Raw genomic sequence first — 16,564 nt, 5'->3', positions numbered from 1 at the left:
ATATTACCTGATACCGAGACCTAAATATTGCACCAGATTAGACTTCTTTTTCCTGCTCAGCCACCTCGTAGGAAGGTCATGTATTCTTCAGTTGTCTAATGTTCTGATCAGCACTGAGTATTGCACTTCTGAGTCTTACGGACACATCAGCAGACATGACGTCGGGTAGGCCGTGTTTTGTGTGTGCCAAGTAGGCATCTTTGCATGCTCTCCTAGAGGCGCTCTGACAGCATAGGAACTGCAGTTATCTTATTTGAGGAGGAGGCAGTGATTCCTAAGTCAAATACTGGGTCACATCCTCTATTCTGAGTAGCAGTGGAGGGGAAATTAGTGCTCATTCTGTGTTCACAGGCAAATGTGTAAAGGGATTTGGGCTCAGAAACAGCATTAGCTGCAGAACTCCCTCTGCCCTGTGGCCAATGGCAAGCACATGACTCCCCACTGTCTCCCCTTTCTTGGTTGCCAGGGTCACAGGGCAGGATGAGAGTGTTCAGTGACTGGGATGCCAGTGCTCTAGTGAAAAGCTGCTTTACGGACTTCTGTTTCTGTTCTTTAGAAGAGGCTATTTGTAGGACGGCTCTTAAGAACAGAACTCTGACCAGGCCTTTATGTTCCTGTGATTTCAGGAGGTAAAAGTATCAAGCCCTGACTACCCCGAAAGGAATAGGGAGAATGTGATGGAGGACTTCCTGAAGAGAATTGAGTGCTACAAGGTCACTTACCAGCCCCTTGACCCAGACAACTGTGATAAGTAAGGTTCAACGCCGTGATCCGAGGGTGGAGGCAGAAGGAAAGTTGCCTTTCTCTTTTGCTCTCTAATTTCTTCTGGTATCATTTCACAGAACAGAGTTTTTATTGTGATATTGTCTTGGAATTGCTAGTGCTGTGATTAAACACCATGACCAAAAGCAAGTTGAGGAGAAGAGAGGTTATCTTGCTCGGTCTTCCACATTGTTGTCTGTCATTGTAGGAGGTCAGGACAGGAACTCAAACAGGGCAGGAATCTGGAGACAGGAGGCTGCAGAGAAGTGCTGTCTACTGGCTTGCTCCTCAGCCTGCTTTCTTAGAGAACTGAGGAGCAGCAGCCCAGGGCTGACACCACCACAGTGGGCTGGGCCCTTCTCCACTGATTACTAATTAAGAAAATGCCCTACAGCTTGCTTACAGCCTGATTTTTATGGAAGCATTGTTATCAATTGAGAAAAATTTTTTTAATTATCCTCAAATGACTTGTTTGTGTTAAGCTGACTTAAAACTAGCCAGCACAAATATTTATGTGGGTCATATATTTTACTTAACCATGCTTAACCATATTTTCTGATCAGGTTTTCTTCTCTGTTTTCTAGAGCAGCAATTCTTAATTTGTGGGTCCTGATCCCTTTGGGAGTTGAATGACCCTTGCACAGGGATCACATATCAGATATCCTGCATGTCAGATATTTACATTACGATTCATAACTATAGCAAAACTACAGTTATTGAAGTAGCAATGGAGATAATTTTATGCTTGGGGGTCACCACAATATGAGGAACTGTATTAAAGGGTTGCAGCATTAGGAGGTTGAAAACCACTGCTCTTGGAGCAAGGCTTTCCATCTAAGCATTATTGACATTTTGAACTATGGAATTCTTTGTTGAAGGGGCTACTCTGTGCATTCTAATGTGTTTCTCAGTCTCCCTGGCCTCTGTCTACTTGGTGCCAGGAACAGATCCAAGCTGTGATGACTGAAATGTCTTCGGACATTACCAGATGTCTCTTAGGGGCCCAAATCATTTTTAGTTGAGAACCGCTGCTCCAGATTTAGCCAATTGAAACTAGAATGCTGTAGGATATCCCTTGGAGATGTGCCATCAGTTTTAATCAATTTTAAAGTTTGCCTCACTCAAGGGGAAATGTCTGATCAGTGTTAGCTGTCATGACTGTGGTAGTATCTCATAACAGTGAGGCGTGGAATAGCTGGTGTAGGGTGTAGTAAAATGTTAGGTCCATGCTGAAGAAAGAGCCTGTGCATGGAGACCTATGGGGACAAACTCTATAACAGAGGATGCCCTTCCACTCCTGATCCTCCTGCTTCCACTCCACAGTGCTGGGACACTGGATACACAGTTGTATCTTGACGAAACAATGCCATAGTCACTAGTTTTCTCCCCATTGTGACAGAACACTTGACAGAAGGTACTCAGGAGAAGTTTGTTTTCACTCAGTACTCACCAGGTACAGCCACCTTAGCAGGGCAATCACAGGAGCAGGCCTGCCTTCCTGCACGGTGCTGGGAGGCTGCTGCTTGTTCAGACCTCAGAGGCTCAAGTAGCAGATAAGTTGTGCTCACCTAGTTCTTGTCCCTCTCCCCCCCATTTTTTGATTCATGATCTCAGTGTTTCCTAGGATAACCTTGAACTGAGGGCAGTCTTGCCTGTGCCCCCTAAGAGCTGAGATGTGTGAGGCTCCATTTCCCCTCTTATTCTGTCCACGACCTTCTAGGCCATGAGATGACGCTCTCCACGGTCAGGGCAGGGGCTCCTTCCTCATTTAGTCCTCTGTGGAAACACCTTCACAGACGTACCTGGAGGTGTGCCTCCCTGCTTCCCTAGGCATTGTTTACATGGTCCAATGAAGCTGATGATCAAAAGCAGCATTTAGGGCATTTAATGAGATGTTTAGAGAGCAAATGAAGTCACCGTAACTATTATGCACAGCACAGTGTTGAATCATCGCAGTCATCTCATTCATGTTTTGAACTTTTCATTTTCTTCAAATAGATTTCCCAGAATACTTGTATTTAGATTTCTAAATACTTGGATTTAAAAACATTTCTACAATAAATGGCTGAAAGGCACTGCCCCAGATATGACATAAAGAGATATCTTTAGTTTGCTCTAAGTCCTGTGTAGGAAAGCATTCTAGAGGGATATTTATGTTTATACGTATGTGTGTTTATCTCTGGTATTAGGTTGCTAGGTGATAGGTAAGACCTTATTGTGTCTTTTTTCCGTGATCATTATTTTAAATAAGCTCTTATTACTTTAAATTTAAGAAAACTCCTGTGGCTATAAAGCAGATAGTTTGCAGTTGGTTAGGTGTCGGAGTGTACAGCAGGCATCCTAGCAGTGTGTGGTTTGTCCTTTCCTCCCTGCCCCCTGAGTTACCATGTTCTGTCTAGATTTTGATCATGTCATGGGGGGCCCAGATGTCTCACAAAATTTTGAATTTAGTAAAATCTTCAGGTCACTTAGTCTAGTCTCTAGAAAGCCTGCAATTTTGTTTTCCACACTTAGATATGCTGCATGGCACAAGTTGGACACTGAAGAAATAGTACATTCTTGTTAGGAGTTCAAGAAATTGTATGCCATCTTGGTTTGGAGATGTACTATCTCTTAGCATTTGGCTCCATAAATGTGACAGTGATGGGGGAGGAGGATGAGCTGATGAGGTCCTACAAGCCAGTATTCAAATCATTCTTCCTAGACTTGTCTCGTTTGTCTTGAGAGTGTCAGACTGGAGACCCCCTACCTTAGCCTCCTAAGTGCAGGGGCCGATAGCCTTGCTCCCTGCCCACCTCACACCTACTTTTAGATTTTCTTACCATGAAATTTCCTTCTCCCCTATCCCAGGGATCTTTCTTTCATAAAGGTGATAAATGTAGGCCAGAGATTTCTGGTGAACAGAGTTCAGGACTACATCCAGAGTAAGATTGTCTACTACCTGATGAATATCCATGTCCATCCTCGTACTATCTACCTGTGCCGGCATGGAGAGAGCGAGTTCAATCTTTTGGGAAAGATTGGGGGTGACTCTGGCCTTTCGTCGCGAGGAAAGCAGGTGAGTAGTTAGCAGCAGGCTGGATTCCCTAAGCTTAGAGTTAGAAGGGCATCCTGGAGGTCATCTGTTTTATCCCTCCTGCTTAAATCCCATTTGGGCTTAGGCTGAGTTTCACACAGCCAGGCAAGTGCTAAAGATGTTCTCTGTTTACTGTTCCTAGCTCTGGATTAAGGTTTGGGTCATTTGAGACCGTTTCTGTTGTGACATTAAGCCATCAGAAAATTATTGGGCACTGTTTGTGATGAGAATGAAAGGGCTCTAATTGAATTTTTTTCCTCTTGGGTTTATAGTTTGGCTGTGCCTAGTAGTGTCTGTGTATTGTGTGTGTGGTATGGTATGTTTTCTTTGTTTAGCTTTTATTTCCAAACTTAGTTTGCTCAGGCTCTGAAGAAGTTTCTGGAGGAACAGGAGATCCAGGACCTCAAAGTGTGGACGAGCCAGTTGAAGAGGACAATTCAGACTGCTGAGTGTCTTGGGGTGACCTATGAGCAGTGGAAGATCCTAAATGAGATTGATGCTGTGAGTAGAGCACTTCTGATCACAGAGTTATAGTTTATGTAACTTAGAAAACCAGACCCATCAGTTAGAAACCAAGGAATCTGAATCCTGCCATCCCAGAGGTTAGTGAGAAGGCAACTATCCGTCATCAGAGCTTCCTGGCTGCTCTAGTACCTGAGCCCCATGTGAGACCCAAGCCAGTCTTTCTCCGAGCCAATCTGGCATTTGCAAAGAGTGGAGCTAATGAGGACTCATTTGGTTTCCCTCCTTGGAGAAAGAAATGCCCAACCATTCAGTTCTATAATACTTTCTCTAGTCAATTTGTTAGCAGTTCTGAGAAAGTTCTCCAGATTTTTCTTGGCAATTCTTATCACTTATTCCAGATACACATTTGTTTTTGTTTTATTGATATCAGGGGTCACTCTCAGCCCCGGTTAGCTTGGAACCCGTGATCTTCCTGCCTTAGCGTCTCAGATGTTGGGATGCTGGGCATGAGTCACCATGCTCAGCGTCTCAGATGTTTTTCTCTCCTTCCTTCTCTATCCTTTTACCCATCTCACAGGATTTCTCTTCCCCTCAGTTTCCTCCCCTCCTCTGATTCCTGCTCCTGTTATCCTGCAGACTCTTCCTGGCCTGTGACTTCCCTGTGGTAGTCGTAGGATAGAGTGGTAGCTCAAGCTAGAGAAACCCCTCTCTCTCCAGTGCCTCCTATCCTATCCAAGGCACCTTGTAACACCCTGGCATAGACAGGTGCAGGACAAGGAAGGCCTCAGCACATAGTAAAGCACCGGTGTTCTCAAATGTCACCTCCCTCATCTGAGACGGAGAGAGTGCCTACATCCCAACTCTACTATGGCTCTTTGCAGGGCGTATGTGAGGAGATGACATATTCAGAGATTGAGCAGCGCTATCCAGAGGAATTTGCACTTCGAGATCAAGAGAAGTATCTGTATCGATATCCTGGTGGGGAGGTGAGTCTTCAGTCCGAGGAGCCGCCTAGTGCTCTGCTGGGCACTGGCCTTGAAGGGAGGGAAAGGGTGATGCCGCGATCATTTGTTATCCTACCTTTGGTCATACTGTTGAATTCAGCTTAGACAACCAGTGCTTCACACTATATGAATTGCTTAAGATCTCTAGAGAACAGGGTGAGAAGCTATCTTTTGAGTTGAGAATGTTGTAGCATGAACATGATCTTCTTACATTTTCCATTCTGTTCCTTCTACTTCAAAGCCAGTAGAATCACCAAGTAAGTATGAGTTACTTCCTTACCATGTTTGAGGCACTGTCCTATTGACGTGGCTTCCTACTGTAGGGACATGTGTGTGGCAGAGGTACAGAAATGAAATGGCAGAGGTTCAGGAAACCTGCAGATCTCTTTTGTTGCCCTACACACTGCCTCTTTTAGTGCTTGTGAGGAAAAGAAAAATAAATTGAATTCACACTTAACATTTATTGAACTGTGGTGTTTGATCTAAATATTACTTCTGAAAGATCTGAGTATTCTTTAGAAACCAGGGCGGGGGCAGTTAGGCAACGTAGAGGCACTCCATGAGTAGTCACTTGACTCTGGAATTCAGCCACCAACTTCACTGCCAGCATGCTCCTGGCCTCTTACCAGCTCTCCTTACTTTCCCTCAAAGTCCTACCAGGACCTGGTGCAGCGGCTGGAGCCTGTCATCATGGAGCTAGAGCGCCAAGGCAACATCCTCGTCATCTCCCACCAGGCTGTCATGCGCTGCCTCCTGGCCTACTTCTTGGATAAAGGCGCAGGTACCATTTGAGGGAAGGAATGGGGGAGGAGTAAGCACATCCGAAGGGATAGGTTGGACTTTGTGGTAGCAGGATTCTTGACTACTGGCTTTCCCTTTCTTCCACTCATATTAGAGTACATTCTTCAGGCAGCAGTGAGGAGCTCCCAGCAGCCACTGGTCAGTCACTACTCCCTTCAGTCTATTGTCACAAAAGCTGGCAATGGAAGATAGCTGATTTGGTGCTTCCTGATCTGCCTAAAGGGCCAGCCTCAGGCTGACATTACTAGCATCAAGGCTGGTGGTTGAACAGTCAGTTTGTCTCTCTAGCTATTACAGATGGTTTACTAGAACAATCTTTACCCTTTGGGTGGGGAGCAGAGCAGTTGTTTTAGGAAAGCAGTAGGAAGTGCTACTCTGGCTTGCTCTTTCCCCAGTCCTCAGGCCACTTGAAGCCTTTGACTGGCTTTGAGTGCTCAGTCGGCTATAGTCTTCTTTCCAGGAGGCCTTGGCTTCAGACTCTCTTCCTTTTTGCTTGCATTTTAGATCTAAGTTGCCCTTCCTTCCTTCCTTCCTTCCTTTCTTCCTTTCTTCCTTCCTTCCTTCCATCCTTCCTTGCTTCCTTCCTTCCTGGTCACTCAGTAGTGTGGGTGACTCTTTCGGACTTGACAGTTTCCTGAATTTAGGGGAGAATCAGTGGGACTCTAGGTGATGGTCAGGGTGCAGAGACTGGCGAGCCCCTTGTCTTCTCTTGCCTTCACATGACCTTACTGTGTAGTACTAAGACTTCCTCCCTGGGTCTTCTTTCTTTCAGATGAGTTACCATACTTGAGGTGCCCCCTCCACATCATCTTCAAACTTACTCCTGTGGCCTATGGTAACTATGAGCATGAGCTGGTGAGAGGTGGGGACTGCGGACTGCTGGGACACAGAAGTTGTCACTTACATCTAAGGGATGTTCCATTCATTGCTTCTGCTTGGAAATGGCATGTGCATGTGTCTGGGAGTACACACGTGCCCCGGCGTATGCTTTGCTATGCATTGACTAAAGTTTTCTTTTGAGCTTCCTCTTGATGGCTTTTCTCTTTTCCCCCTCCTCTCCTCACCTACTCCCCGCCCCCTTTGTTAATTGTTTATGCCTTGTACTTGGTTTTATTTTGTTTTATTTTGAGATGGAGGTCTCACACTAGTTGGGTCTAGCTTGAACTCCAGCTAGTATGGGACTCATGATAAGTCACCTGCCCCAGTCTCCAAGTCCTGGGATTTCAGGGAGTGAGCCATCATGCTGGGCTCTGACAGCTTTTGTTTGCTGTTTTTTCAGGTTGCAAAGTGGAAACAATTACCCTGAATGTGGACGCTGTAGACACTCATCGTGACAAACCAACTGTAAGTATTTTCTGCTCACCCTGAATCTTGGGATCTTTGGGATCAAGGGACTTGGGTTTCCTTTGTGTACAAAAAACAAATCCAGAATTCATGTCCTGTATGTCTCTTTACTTCCAAGAGGTAAAGTTGAGGCAAGTTTTAGTTCTTTTAAACAAGTACTTCTTTAGGCATCTTAGCCTTGAAGGTTAGCAACTGGGAATCGAGTTCAATATAGAAAGCGTTTGCAGAAGTGAAATGTACAAATTCCCTGCTGCACCCCTAGGGAAGCCTCCATTTACAAAACAGGATCCAGGGGGCATTGCCAGTGTAGTCAACAGATGCGGGTCGCCTCTGGTTAAGTAAACCCCTTTGTTGGTTCCCTCACTGCTCTTCCGACGTGATGGCCAGGATCTTCCCCTGTGACGAGACTTTTATTCCTCTGGGGCTAGGGGCCCAGACTGAGACCCTGAGTTCTGTGTGCAGGGGAACGGAAGGAAGAGCAGTTATGCTCAGCAGTGTTGTTTGACCTCTGTGGGTAAGGTTTGGTAAGGTATGGCTTTCATGGATGTGCTGTCCCTCCATTTCCAATCAGCACAACTTCCCCAAGAGCCAAACCCCTGTAAGGATGAGAAGGAACAGCTTTACGCCTCTGTCCAGTTCGAACACAATAAGGCGTCCGAGAAATTACAGTGTTGGGAGCCGACCCCTCAAGCCCCTCAGCCCTCTCCGTGCCCTGGACATGCAAGAAGGGGCGGACCAGCCGAAGACCCAAGTCAGCATTCCGGTGGTGTAACTGTGTGTTTCCCTCCAGCTTTGGCCTCTTGCCCTTGCCACTAATCAACCAAGAAGTCATTTAACTTTACCCCATTTCTGTCTCAACATTAATCTGAACATGGAATCCGAGCTCATGCGTGTGCAGAGCAGCCTCAGCTATTCTCTAGTGTAAACACCTCACCCGGGGGCAAGATGGCAAGTTGGGTTTTTAGGACAGGTCCCCAGATGGGATGATCTGAAAGAAGAGGAGCCAAGCATGAGGCATAGACTTGGTTCTTCTGTTTCCTGGTGTCTGAACCCAGTCTCTGTGAAGTGTGTGTGTGTGTGTGTGTGTGTGTGTGTGTAAGGGGGGATTCTTGGGAGGGAATGCTGAATAACGTGAGATGTAACAACCTCATTGTCCTTCACATGTGTCCTTAAGTCTGTCCTTATATCCTTAATTTCCCTGTCCTACAGCTTCTCTTTGGGTTGTCTGGTGTGATGCATGACATTGTGATGTCTTAAAGTCAGGGACTGTTGATAAGTGTCTAAGCCCATTGATGCTGTGTGCACACGGGTCTGGGTCTACACTGGCATTGATGCTGTGTGCACACGGGTCTGGGTCTACACTGGCATTGATGCTGTGTGCACACGGGTCTGGGTCTACACTGGCATCGATGCTGTCTGCACATGGGTCTGGGTCTACACTGGCATTGATGCTGTCTGCACACGGGTCTGGGTCTACACTGGCATTGATGCTGTCTGCACATGGGTCTGGGTCTACACTGGCAGAGTCTTTTCCCTTCCCTTCTCCCTTCCTTTCCAGCCAGGTCCAGCAAGGGTCAGCCCAGGCTACAGAACATCCACAGAAAGCCCTGGAGTTTGCAAATGGACATAGGGTGAGAGCTCTTGCCCCTCTTTTCATGAGAAACAATCCTAAGTTTTTGCTGGCCTGGGGAGCTGGCTCTAAGAATGTGGATATGTCTTGGTTTCTGTTCCTAACTTGAGGAGCTGGACAGTCCTTTGCTGGCTGTGAAATGGGGCTGAGCTAGGGTGAAGTCTAGTTCTTAGAAATTTATACTTCAGAATTTTTGTCCTGTGGGCTCTCATTCTCTCTCTCTCTCTCTCTCTCTCTCTCTCTCTCTCTCTCTCTCTTTCTTCTCCTTCTCCTTTTTTTTTTTCCAAGACAGGGTTTCTCTGTGTAGCCCTGGCTGTCCTGGAACTCACTCTGTAGACCAGGCTGGCTGTGAACTCAAGAAATCTGCCTGAGCCAGGCAGGCAGTGGTGGCGCACGCCTTTAATCCCAGCACTTGGGAGGCAGAGGCAGGTGGATTTCTGGCCTGCTTGGTCTACAGAGTGAGTTTCAGGACAGCCAGGGCCAAACAGAGAAACCCTGTCTTGGAAAAAAAAAAAAAGAAATCCGCCTTCCTCTGCCTCCCAAGTGCTGGGATTAAAGGTGTGCGCCACCACTGCCCACGTGGCTTTCATTTTCTTTGCCATTCCATCCACTTTCCTGCAGCCCACGATCTTTGGAGCTGTATAAAAGCACCATTGAGCCCTGAGTTTCTCCAGGCAAAAGTGAGGGTCTTCAATAAGTTCAGTAAAGCTGCTCCTTGTTTACCAGTGCTTTTTGGAATAATTTCCTAAAGCTGAGTTTTTACATGAAAAGTTATTCTTTGGTCATGAAAAAAGTTTTGATGATGAATTTATAACCTGACTTAATGGGGGCATTTTGTTTATACAAGAAAATACCGCAATATTCCAGAAAGTGTTCTGGGGTTTGGCTCTTGAAAGTGAAAGTGTGTTTGCATCTATTTCTTGCTTAAAGGGGATTCTCCATATTATCCCAGGGCCTTGTTTTTGCTAAGAGAGCACCCTGCTGCTGAGTTCAATACCAGTCCACTCTGGTACATGTTTCTAAGGGACAAATCTAAAGGTCTCATGAGGTTTTTCAGAAAAGACGGGTGACTCACTACCTCTCAGTTTGTCTGTGGGGCCAGGTGGTAAGAGAAAGTTAGCAATTTTCTTTGTATTTTTATCTTGTGATAGAGACCTTTTTGCCTGGTTCTTATCCAGAAACACTCCTTAGACTATGCCATAGAGTTTTTGAAATCTATACATACCTCAGTTCCCTTGAGACACAATGAGTACTGCTGCCAATCTCTCTGGGATTGGACTCTTGATATTTGGGTGTTTAAATAACTTCCTTGAGAGTTAGTCCCAGGTTAAGAAGGCCACTTGAGGAGCTGGAAAGATGGCTACATTATAACAGGACATGCTGCTCTTCCAGAGGTCCAGAGCTTCCTATTGAGTGGCTTACATCAGCCTGTAACTCCAGCTCTGGGGCATCTGATGCCTTCTGGGCTCCCCAGGTACTTTCATATACCATAGCTTATATACATACACATAGACACACAAATACACATAAATAATACTAAAACTAAATCTTTTTTTTTCAGTCCCACTTTATGAAGCTGAATAGAAAAATTCCAGTCTATTGGTATCTTAGACAAAGTATCAGACTGGACTTGGTTCTGAAAAGATAATTCTTTGGAATTAGATGCTGAGGCAGAGCCATTTTGACTGAAGTAACCCCTTCAAAGACTGCTTTGTTAGAAAGGTGTTCTAGTCCCAACTTTTATCCTTGACACTGCAAGGGGGATATGTAACAAATTACTGACTTAAACACATGTTCTTGGCTCCATGCTCCCTGACAGTACACTCAAGGTGAAGTGCACTAAGGTGGAATGCGTGGCCTGATGGAGGCCCTCATCCCAGACTGCTGACAGCTTGTCCATAGATAGACACTACCTACCTTCCTGAAACTCATCCAAGACAAAGTAACTGGGAAATCCAGTCAGGCAGTGTGCGCTGTCCCCTCTTTGCCTTTGATGGTGGGCTCTGGGTGTGGTGTGGAAAACATGCAAAATGAGAAGACAAAAATGTTCAGTTTCCTGGACCTGGTGATTACAAACAAAACAACAACACAACAATAATAACAACAAACGGCCTTTGAGCAGTCAGGCATGTACACGTGTTCAAGACTGAGATTAGATAACCTGTCTGAGGGCTGACTCCTGGAAAAGACTGAATCTTCCTCTCTCACCAGCCATTGAGTACATGTGGTTCTTCATCTAGGGTGGATTTTTATACATACACACATATGTATATATGTATAAATGTGTATGTGCACATGTATATATACGTATATATATGTATATACACACATATATACACATATGTGTGTGAGTGTGTGTATACACATGTACATACCACATAGAAGAAGGGATTATGATCTTGAGGGAGTGGGAGAAACCTTGGAAGAGTTGGATGGGGAGCAGGAGGCCTAGAATACTTGTGTGTGAAATACTAAAACTAAAAAAGTCAGGAAATGTATATTTGCAAAGCAAACATTCTAGAAGAGCTGACATTAGGGTAGAGGAGAGCTTGTCCTCTGACTGTTTCCTTGTTCTGTGGCTGTGGGACCCAAGGGGCTGGCATGTCCTCTCCTCACAGTGTGAGGATGAGATATGGCCTGCTTGGTGTGCCTGGCAATTTTACAGCAATTTCTGCTGCTTAGTTATTGCAACTCTGCCCCAAATTAGCATTCTGTCTTTCTTCTGCTGCAAGGTAAGAGTGGTCCAGAGCTGCTGAGTGGGGAGGGGAAGAACACTGATCTAGCAGCTACTAAGGATCTAGCTTGTAAGAGGAGACTTTTCTGAGCACTTGGAATTGAGCTAGCCTGTTGTAAGTACCATCTGTAGAAGTAGACTCCCAGTCTGCTGCTTGCTCGTCTCATTTCCACCGTGTTAGTTCACTTCTCTAGGAAGGGCCTGGGAAGTCTTGCAGAAGTTGGAACTGAAAAGCAGCAGGAGTTTCCACATCCTTGAGCTTTTGCAGCAGGGTCCTTCAGAGTAGCTGAGCAGGAGCAGCAGGGAGCCACAGAGTGGAAAGTACTTATTCCAGAGTTTAAGGGAGTTCCACTTCTATCCTTTCCCCCTTTGCCCCTGTTACCAGTGGGAGGTGTACCTGGCTGCGCTTGTGTCTGTGCATCATAAACCTCTTGAGTATGACTTCTAGAGTATCCAGAGTCGAGGCTTTCAGTTTTCTCATGGGTAAAATAGGTGAAGACTTGAATCTACCTGTAGAAACAGGGAAGAGAAAATAATAGTTTGCTTATTTATTTATTTATTTATTTATTTTTTTAAACTCAACTGAATGGGAAATAAAACCCTGAAAAATGGTGGGAGGGGTCCTGGAGATATAGTTCAGGGGTAGAGTACTTGCCTAGCCTATAAGAGGCCCTGGGTTCCATCCCCAGTACTGGGGAACACAAACAACAAAACAACACAGAATGAAGAAGTCAGGAGATGGACTTGAAAGAGCAACTGAAAGGAGATTTGGAAAACCAGTACTGGCCTGCCTTGTTTCCAAACTAGAACTTAGCACTTACTGATCATTGGGGTAGGGCCTTTTCTCTTGGTAAATGAATCATTTTATCATTTGTTTGTTTGTTTGTTTGTTTCTAAGACAGGGTTTCTGGAACTCACTCTGTAGACCAGGCTGGCCTCGAACTCAGAAATCCATCTGCCTCTGCCTCCCAAGTGCTAGGATTATCATTTTATCATTCTTAGACATGCATTATGCTGTGTGCTTGCCATTATTTCTGGTTCCTAGGAAGGCAGAGTTAGGGATACAGCATGCTTCTGGTCCTAGACCAAATGGTTGAGCATTTCAGACAAGGATCTATGTAATCCTTGTTGAAGTTGGTAGTTGATCTCCACACATCTCATTTAAGAAAACAGTTTAGTTGTTAGAGAGTAAACCTGCCTGACGATTCTTGTGGGGACAGGTGTGCTCTAAGTTCCAGAGGAGCTCATTAGTACTTGGAGTGGCCCCTAGACAGGAGAGACAGGCCAGGTAGTTGAGGCAGCTCAGAGTGATGAGGTTTCATGCACCTTCCACTGCCCTGCTGTCTCAGAAGAAAGCTGTGTTTGCTGTCAAAAGTTTTAGTAAATCACCCAGCTTTCCTTGACTGACTTGTTTGTGTTTTAAGGCGTTTTTATTTTAAAAGCACCTAACAGTTAAGCAGGACTGCTATGCAAGATCTTGGCTCTTCCCTAGAGGTGATGGACACACATCAGAGTGTGCCTAAGAATTTAGTTCTGTAGCATCCAGAAGACTCATGGTCCTTTTGTCAGTAGTCCATCCTCTCTCATTGTGCTGACTGGTAGGATATGCACATTATTATGTTCTCTTGCCTAGTATTCCTGCCAGAAACTGAACATGTTTTCTGTTTCCTTTATGGAAAGGTTCTGTACATGATGGCTTTCCACAGACAGTATTGTAAAATAGTGGGCCAACTTCTCATTATTTTTCAAAAGATGATGTTACTTGTGTGGCATTTTGTGATTCTAGCTAAGGTAATGAATGGCCAGGAGAGTTGTGATGACATTTCATCCAGTCTCCTGCCTCAGGGTAGAACTTTTCTTTTCCTATCCACTCCTGAACCTTCTGTACTCTTCCCCTTCCCTATTGTGGGCTGTAGGATGCTCACTGAGAGGGTTGCTGTTTTTAATTTGCAGTGTGGTTATACAAAAGGAAATACGATCCTAAGAGTGGGTGAGAGTATTCCTTCCCATGAGCCTCTCATTGGGTATGTAACTGATGTGCCTGTGACTCAGTTTAAAAACATTTTGAATTGTGTGTTGTTTTTCTGTTGTTGAAACAACAAAGTCAATGTGGTAGTCAGCTGTGGTTTTTCTGTGGCAAATGCAAAGGGCTTATCACAAGTGACGTGTGATGTTAGAGAGATGCTGAACATTCCTTGTTTGGGTGGAAATGGGCAGAATTGGGAAGCCCAGTAGCAGAGTTTTATTGCAGATTTCTTAGGTACAGCTCTGCTGAAAGTGAAGATGTTAATCCTTAGTAGCATTCTGATTTATTCTCGTGATATTGATAATGAATTATTGCATCAGGTCCATTTAAAGTATATATAATTGTATTTGAACTGTGTTTTATGTGCATGTCTGTATAGAATGGGTTAATAAAATTGTTGAGTAACTTGAACTTATTGGAAGGCTTCTGGTTTTTTTGTTTTTGTTTTTGTTTTTGGTTTATATTTTGAATTGTACTTCCCATCAACTGTCTTCTAAAACTCCTACATACTTAACAAGCTGACACTTAGCAAAGCAACAGAATGCTTGGTGTCCAGGGTTATAGGCATGGCTCTCTTTCGCCCCCTTCTGGGGGAAGATGGGAAGGACATTATTGGTAGTAAGTACATCAACTTTAGTAGTCATACTTCTGGTACCCGAGCAAGAAATAAGAATTATAATAGGCCATGCAACACGTAACTTTTGTTATCTGTTGTGAAGAAGAAATTGGATTACCTTTCAGGATTTACTGCGCTGTTGTTTCTGCTTCTGTCCAAGCAGACTTTAGCCGATAGTATGAGATGGTACCTAACTTCTCCTGGAGCAGACAGATGACTGGCCACTGTTCTTTCTCATTCCACAGTGTGCTAGCAAGGACCCAGAGCTCATTAGTAATGTAGAGCCAGAGGCTTCCTCCAAGAACTACTAAACCAGGATTTTATCAGGATTACTAGGTGGTTGGATCCATAAGTACATTTAATACTTTAGACACAAGTTTTCTAAGGGAAAGGCTTTTTACAAGGGTAAACACTAAATACCAGTTCAAGGTTGACCAACCAAAAGTTGAGCTACTTTGACTGCTGATGTCAGGGTGGATTAAGGTAACCATATCATTGGAACCCTTCTTAGAAGCAATATGGCCTGTGACTTCATTGCTACTGTGTGTGTATGTGTGTGGTCTTTAGGCGTTGCAGCCTGCATTATCACAGAGGTCCAGCCCACCTGTGCTTTATATCTTAGGCATATAGCTTACAGTCCAGTTCTGAAAAAGGCACATGCCCCATTATTGTCATAATGTCACCTTTTCAGGGAAAGAAGCCATTAAAGTTTACCAGAGTCCCCAGAGTCAAGGTGTGCGAAGGCACGAGACACAACAGTGTGTTCTCACATGCGCCTGGGTGTGGGGATTCGGGGACAGTGGCAGGACTGGGGATGGAGTCTTTTCACTTGTCTTTGTTCATCATATGGCTGTGGGATAACAGCTTTGCTTCTCTTTCTGACTCCTAGGAAGTGGAGAATGTGCTGGCTGAACATAGACATCTCTCTATGGCATCCCTCACTTTGCTCTCATGATGTGAGGCTGAGGCCAGACCTCTACGAGGAACTGGATCTACTACAAAGCATGGGATGCCACCATCACTGAGGCTAGAACAGGAAGTTAAGCGGGAACTTCTCATTTGAGGCTGCCAAAAAACGAGGCCTCAAAAACCTTCACTCTATTTCTTCCCCTCATGCCTAACAGGAATAGTACTACATTGTGCCTCAAAAAGTCTTCAACAGCCTGAGCAAGTTAGTTCTTGTCTCTTTTGAACCAAGTTTGCAAATGCCATTCTACTTAGGCATTCAGTATTCTACCTATGGTTGACTGACTGCATCCTTAGCTGGAGATTTGCCTAATGTGTGAACACAGTGCTTCAGAGTTGGTTTCTAGGTGAGGATGAACTTCAGGAAGCCTTTCCTGCTCACTGAAAGCTGCTCTTTTCATCTGATGGAGGAGAGCAGGCGGAAGTGCAATATGAATGCTAGTGGTCACCTCTTGCAGGGTGGGAAACGAAACAGACCACCAGGTAGATATAGGGTGTCAGGAACTAAGCTCTCAAGTGCCCTGGTGGCAGGAGAGTAGTGTCCATGGCTCCCTTGTCATCTAGAGAAGTTTCTCTTGTTCCATGCCCTCTGGTGCAGGGTCTGGCTGCTAGACTTCCCCAAAGGGGACCAGCCTTTACATTCTCTCATAGCTACTGTTTTCTCTCTGAGGCTTGTACCTCACACGCTGGACAGGACTGATTCAGTGCCTCCTGAGGTTGGGAATGAAGGCTAAGCAGGACCATCTCCAACCCAGGAGGAAATAAAGATGGCTTCTTGGAAATAAATTAGACTTTAAAAATTTTTTTTTTTTTTAAATTTCAAAATAGGCAGAAGCAGCCATGCCCCTTGTGTCTGTCTAGCTGATGTGATCTGTGGCGAGCTGTGGCTATCACTGCAGGAGCCATGGTTCTGTGCTGGGTGGGTGCCTCTGTTCTAGCTGCCACCATGGTGGTCAGCTGGTCTCCCCAGCAGTGTGGTAGCTGCAGCGTAGCCTTGGGGCGTCAGTGCGTGGTGCCTCTCGGGAGAATCAGATGCTGGCTTGCAGACATCCATCACTTGAGTGTCGGATGCATACACACTGTCGCTATGAATGCACCCCTAGTGTGTTATTTCTGAAGAAGAAAGCAGAAGCCACGAAG

The 16,564-nt window shown here is 45.1% G+C and overlaps 1 protein-coding gene across 22 annotated transcripts in view; it reads left to right on the top strand.

Annotated features, from left to right (window-relative positions):
• Pfkfb2 (6-phosphofructo-2-kinase/fructose-2,6-biphosphatase 2) overlaps positions 1-15,625 on the top strand; it is a 40,791-nt gene extending 25,166 nt beyond the window's left edge. For 17 of the 22 annotated variants that reach the window (XM_031381399.1, XM_031381371.1, XM_031381475.1 and 14 more), the window contains 9 exons: positions 627-751; positions 3,613-3,820; positions 4,193-4,339; positions 5,185-5,289; positions 5,959-6,088; positions 6,881-6,943; positions 7,388-7,452; positions 8,024-8,203; positions 9,015-9,326. In XM_031381399.1, the coding sequence (XP_031237259.1) occupies positions 627-751; positions 3,613-3,820; positions 4,193-4,339; positions 5,185-5,289; positions 5,959-6,088; positions 6,881-6,943; positions 7,388-7,452; positions 8,024-8,203; positions 9,015-9,191 (1,200 nt within the window). In that variant the 3' untranslated portion in view covers positions 9,192-9,326. Of the gene's footprint in view, positions 1-626; positions 752-3,612; positions 3,821-4,192; positions 4,340-5,184; positions 5,290-5,958; positions 6,089-6,880; positions 6,944-7,387; positions 7,453-8,023; positions 8,204-9,010; positions 9,327-15,347 lie in introns of those variants that run through there. The other 5 variants (XM_031381538.1, XM_031381531.1, XM_031381458.1 and 2 more) reach the window with 4 other exon arrangements.
• Positions 15,626-16,564: the final 939 nt, after the last annotated feature.

Source organism: Mastomys coucha, unplaced genomic scaffold (genome assembly GCF_008632895.1).
Source record: "Mastomys coucha isolate ucsf_1 unplaced genomic scaffold, UCSF_Mcou_1 pScaffold1, whole genome shotgun sequence".
Lineage (NCBI taxonomy): Eukaryota > Metazoa > Chordata > Mammalia > Rodentia > Muridae > Mastomys > Mastomys coucha.
This window is presented reverse-complemented; position numbering and strand designations above follow the sequence as displayed.